General features: G+C 33.8%; 1 protein-coding gene across 1 annotated transcript; it reads left to right on the top strand.

Annotated features, from left to right (window-relative positions):
- The first annotated feature begins 262 nt into the window (after nucleotides 1–262).
- On the top strand, nucleotides 263–3,693 carry LOC123206736 (probable manganese-transporting ATPase PDR2). Its single transcript, XM_044623958.1, has 8 exons — nucleotides 263–306; nucleotides 1,528–1,639; nucleotides 1,720–1,836; nucleotides 1,964–2,028; nucleotides 2,403–2,484; nucleotides 2,584–2,863; nucleotides 3,037–3,384; nucleotides 3,476–3,693. The coding sequence occupies exons 1-8, from the start codon at nucleotides 263–265 to the stop codon at nucleotides 3,691–3,693; spliced, it is 1,266 nt and encodes a 421-aa protein (XP_044479893.1).
- The last annotated feature ends 1,707 nt before the right edge of the window (nucleotides 3,694–5,400 follow it).

Below are 5,400 nucleotides of genomic sequence, written 5' to 3' on the forward strand. Positions count from 1 at the left end.
TTAGTAGTCTCCAGCTTGAAGATCCTCTTCAAAGTGGCAGGAATTATGTTAGCCTATTTGTTGATAATATCCCCATTGATCCATTTCAGTGACTACCCAATTTTCCTCCACACCCCTCAACAACATCAAATGGTGCATGATCAGTGCAAAGGAAAATGTTGTAAAAATTAGTAACATTTTTAAGGATAAAAAACACTTAAAAGATGCAATAACTTAATTTGCATTGGAGAAAGGGTTTCAATACAAAGTGCCCAAGTTAGAAATGGAGAAATGGAAGATCAAGTGCATTGATGAGAAATGCAAATGGTATCTATCAGAAAGAAGGATAAAACCTAGTGACTTATTTCAAATCTATTCTATAAATCTCAGACACATATGTTCAAGAGATCAAATAAAATCATACATAGGTAAGTTGGGGTTAAAGCTTTTGGTTAATTAATAAAGTTGAAGTTCATGTTGATTAATCGTATTTATTGACCTAAAAAAATTATTATCGAATCTCCTATAGGTATAAAATTAATAAATCATATTCATAAGCTTGACAGACAAATAATTAGGTAATACAATTATTAAGGGCCTTACTAGAAGAGTTATTTATGTTTTTATCAAATTATTGCTACAATTTAGAGCATGCTAATTCAGATACCATGACGCATATACAAACAGTAGAGGAGTATCATTTTCAGTACTTTTTCATGGCATTGGGTTGTTCTATTCGTGCATTTCAATAATATTTTCGATTGGTTATTTGCATTAACGTAGTATTCTTCAATGGTCAATATCCTTGACATTTATTTCTTGTCGTGGCCTTGGATGGTAATAACCATATCTACCTAATAGCTTTTGGCACAGGAAAAAAGGAAGATCATCCAACATTGTATCACTTTTTGACAAAGCTTAAAAATTGCATCAGTGAAATACCTGAGTTGGCAATAACCTTAGATCAATATTATATTATATACTCTACAATGGCTAAGGTATTTCCAAATGTACAACATGGATATTATTGTCATCATCTTTTTTGTAAAATGCGATCAAAATACAAGCGTAGCTCACAGGTTCCTTGTTTATACTGGAAAATAGTGAAGGCCCATACAAAGACAAATTTTGAGGTCATGATGAGATTTATTGATAAAATGCATCTTAAAGTAGAGGATTAGCTATGTGAGGTGGGGTATTAGCAATAGAGAAGACACATTTTCTAAGTAACAAGTATAACATGATGACAACTAATATTGCAGAGTTATTTAATACACTTGTTAGACGCAAACGGGGTTTGTCTATCATAATGTTGAACGAGTTCATTTAGGGTACCTTACAATGATAGTTTTATGATAAGAGAAACTATGTAAGTATGTATAGTGTTAATATCAATTATCTAATTAACCATGACTTTTATACTTATGTTTATTTACTAATGAACTTATTTATATAAATTCATTTTAAAGCTTTTTATATTAAAGTATAATTGAAATAGCCTTCATATATCAACTGAGGAAAGTGATAATGTACGCAATTTGCTTCCAGTAAGAAAGAGGTTGAAGCTTTATCAGAGACTCATGATCTCTGTATTGGAGGCGACTGCATTGAAATGTTACAACAGACTTCTGCTGTTCTACGAGTCATTCCTTACATGAAGGTTTTATAATGATGCTATCTGTTAAAATATATTTACGACGATAGTTTCATTTGGGTAGAATGTATACTATAATTGTACAGGTTTTTGCGAGAGTTGCTCCTGAGCAAAAAGAACTAATTTTGACTACTTTTAAAACGGTGGGAAGGATGACATTAAAGTGTGGGGATGGTAGTAATGACGTTGGGGCGCTGAAGCAGGTACTGTTGATTTGAAGATGTAAATTTATGTGTTAATGTCTGTATATGTCAACTCTGATAAGTCCATTGCTATGAGTGCTGTGTTTCAGTTTATTGGTCTATCTTTTGAAATGCCATGGATTTATAGTTACCGAAATCAAAGATAAATTTGCTTTTCCTTCCGAATCTAGTAAAATATCACTTCATTGCCAGGTAAGTTTCTAACCTAATCGTCGGCATATCTCATAGCAGTATTTTTAAAAAAATATCTCGTACAAAGCTGAATTATCAGTTGAGGGTAAGGTGAAGTATTTCTGCACCATTCTGCTCTACCTAGAGTAATATTTTCTTTTTGTCTAGAGCTGTCTTGTGGTACATGCGCCCATGCCATGTTCTGTGAACATTTGAGTAACATTTTTATTCAGAGATGACTCTTGGCCAATCTGTTAATTATAGCTGCTTATTTACACAGGCCCATCACGCCTCCCTCCCCTCCTCTCTCAAATGTTCTGAATTTATTTGAATCAGCCTTGTTTAGGTCTAGGACTAGTAAGCTTGTTATTAAATTTTTACTGCATACTATTAAGAAGAGAAGATAAAAGAAAGCTCAGACAGGATCTTTCTCTGATTGTTTCTGATGAAATTGAAATGGAACGTGTCAATATTGTGGTACAGAGCGCATTCTCTTGTGTTGTTTCTGGGCATGATGATCAGAGACTTGTGGTGTTGACTTTTTTGCTTTGCTGTCCTACGAGATTGCAGCAGTAGACATCTAACACTTTCTTTGTTCAAGCACATGTTGGAGTTGCTTTCTTGAATGCCTTGCCTCTAACTCAAAACAAAGCCTCATCATCAGGAACATCTAAAGAAGAAAAGACAAAGTCAGGTAAATCACAGAAATCTAAGTCTGCATCAGATGCTGCCGGCAAACCTATCACTCAGAATGAAGAAGGCTCTTCCACCAGCCACACTTTTGGTAACCGCCATCAGGCGGCTGTTGCGATGCAACGACAGAAGATGAAGATGCAGATTGATGAGATGACTGAGGGTGATCTCATTCTGCTCCTGTTGTCAAGCTCTGGGATGCCTCTATGGCATCACCATTTACAGCAAAGCATGCATCAGTTGCACCAACAATAGACATAATTCGTCAGGGACGCAGTGCTCTTGTGACAGCCCTTTAGATGTTCAAAATACTTGGCCTAAATTGCCTTGCTACAGCATATGTGTTGAGTGTTATGCATTTGGATGGTGTTAAGCTTGGGGATGTCCAGGCTACAATCAGTGGTATCTTTACAGCTGCCTTATTCCTATTCATATCACATGCCCGGCCTCTTCCTACTCTGTCAGCTGCACGGCCGCATCCTAATATATTCTGCCTATATGTTTTCCTTTCGCTCATGGGACAGTTTGCAATTCACTTGCTTTTCCTGATGTCTTGTGTGAAAGAGGCAGAGAACTACATGCCGGATGAGTGCATTGAACCAGACTCAGATTTTTATCGCAATCTTGTGAATACGGTCGGTTTCATACATGGTAAGCATGATGCTCCAGGTGGCCACTTTTGCTGTAAACTACATGGGTCGTCCTTCCAACCAGAGCATCTCTGAAAACAAACCATTTTTGTGTCCTCTGATCACCTCCGTGGGTTTCTTCACAGTCATTACATCTGACGTATTTAGGGACTTAAATGATTGTTTTAAGTTGCTGCCATTGCCACGGGGATTGAGGGATAAACTTGTGATTTGGGCTTCTCTCATGTTTTTGAGTTGCTATTCATGGGAAAAAGTTTTGATGTGGGCATTCCCAGGTAGAGTTCCAGATTGGAAGAAACGACAACGTGTGGCTGCAGCTAATTTGGATAAAAAACATGTTTGAAATTTGAACAACCAGAAACTTACATGTGGCATTTGCGGGTGTGTTAACAACTCTGGTAAAGACCATGAAAATTTGTGTTGATTTTTTGTAATGCGGCTCAGCGAGAGTGAATCAATATATAGCTTCAGTAACTTGGAGGCTTACTTAACAGCTGTCTGCTTAGCTACTGGGTTGAGTCTGCCCCTTCATTTAGTTGCAATTTTTGCTAATTTTAAATTTTATTGTTGAAGACAAGGGAGACAACTTTAGGAATTTTGGCTTCTAAATCAGGTGATATGAAGATTTTTTTTTTCTTATCATAGGAAAAGTTAACGTATACATTCAAAACTTTTTGCATTTGAAGTTGAACCCATAATTAGTAAAAGTATTAATGCATTTTTATAGCTTGTCGAATTCGTTTGGTGTTACTACCTTTTATTGAAAAGTTTTCTCAAAAAAGCACTGGTTAACACTTGATACTAGAGTGGGTGCAGCCTACCGTGCTTGTGGATTATGCTAGTCAAGACCCATACAGTGGCAGGTATGGTTGGCTCAAAAAATAGTTCAGGCCTATAATATGACCTTATGTATATAGGGCAAGGTTGTGTAAAGGTCTTACCGAGTTAGCCCTTGGGCCTTGCAGCAAGCTGACCGGGTAATTATATCAAAAAAATTAATTTTCAAAAATAATAATTATTAAGCTTTAATAATTCATATTTTTTTCAAATTAATATAGTCAAATATCATAAATTATAGGTCAATCATTCAAATTACATTTTGTATATATTTTTAAATAATATAAAATCATTTTCTAATATTAATTATTGTATTCTAATTAGAGGAAACTCTTCATTTTATCGATGAAATTGTATTAGGATTTACCTTCTCTAATTATGTTTTCTTCGCTTACTCAATGTTCGAGATCTGAGATAGTTGCTCATACATTCCACTAATAAGAATAATTGAGTAACTCACGTATATAGTCATCAGATAGTGTTCTGTCTTGTATTTTTATTGTACCTACTATTGCCAATAATTTCCTTAATGTTTATTAACTATTTAGTTTCTATTTAGTTTTTTCAATTTTGTTAATTATTATTTTTCTTTAGAATATTTTGATAATGAAAAAACTTAATACGTTCTAAATGAAAAATACATTCAAATAATTAAGGTGACTTTAGTTTTGTAGACTCAATTGACCAAGAATGAGTGCAATGTAAATAATGTAAGAGAGACCTTGTAGATACAAATAAGAACTTTTATTTGTTTCTACAAGGTATCTCTTCAGTGTTTATATTGCACCCATTTTTGGTCAATTGAGTCTACAAAGTAAAGTTGTTTCAATTGCTTACACATTTTTTAATTTATAACATATTAAATTTTTTCATAATCAAAATATTTTAAAGAAAAATAATAATTAACAAAATTAGAAAAAAAAGAAACTAAGTCGTTAATAAACATTAATGTGAGGGGTGTGCATGATTCACTTTGAGAGTTTTTTAAACCAAATTGAAAAAGCGATTTGAAAATTTTTTAAACCAAACCAAATTATTTTAAGTTTCAAACCAAACCAAACCAAACTAAAAAATATATATAATTTGGTACGGTTTGGATTATAATTTAAATCATAGTTATCAATATCCTATGATACCTGATACGATACGATACATGCGAAAAACCATATATATCATAAGATGTATCAAATTAATATAATACAGTAAACATATT

Source organism: Mangifera indica, unplaced genomic scaffold (genome assembly GCF_011075055.1).
Source record: "Mangifera indica cultivar Alphonso unplaced genomic scaffold, CATAS_Mindica_2.1 Un_0047, whole genome shotgun sequence".
NCBI classification, from domain to species: Eukaryota; Viridiplantae; Streptophyta; class Magnoliopsida; order Sapindales; family Anacardiaceae; genus Mangifera; species Mangifera indica.

Excerpts from the sequence above, each read along its gene's own strand:
- LOC123206736 (XM_044623958.1), top strand. The coding sequence starts at position 263 with ATGGAGAAATGGAAGATCAAGTGCATTGATGAGAAATGCAAATG. Across the intron at positions 2,029-2,402 it reads AAATATCACTTCATTGCCAG|AAGAGAAGATAAAAGAAAGC; the intron begins GTAAGTTTCTAA and ends CATACTATTAAG. Across the intron at positions 2,485-2,583 it reads TGGAACGTGTCAATATTGTG|ACATCTAACACTTTCTTTGT; the intron begins GTACAGAGCGCA and ends TTGCAGCAGTAG.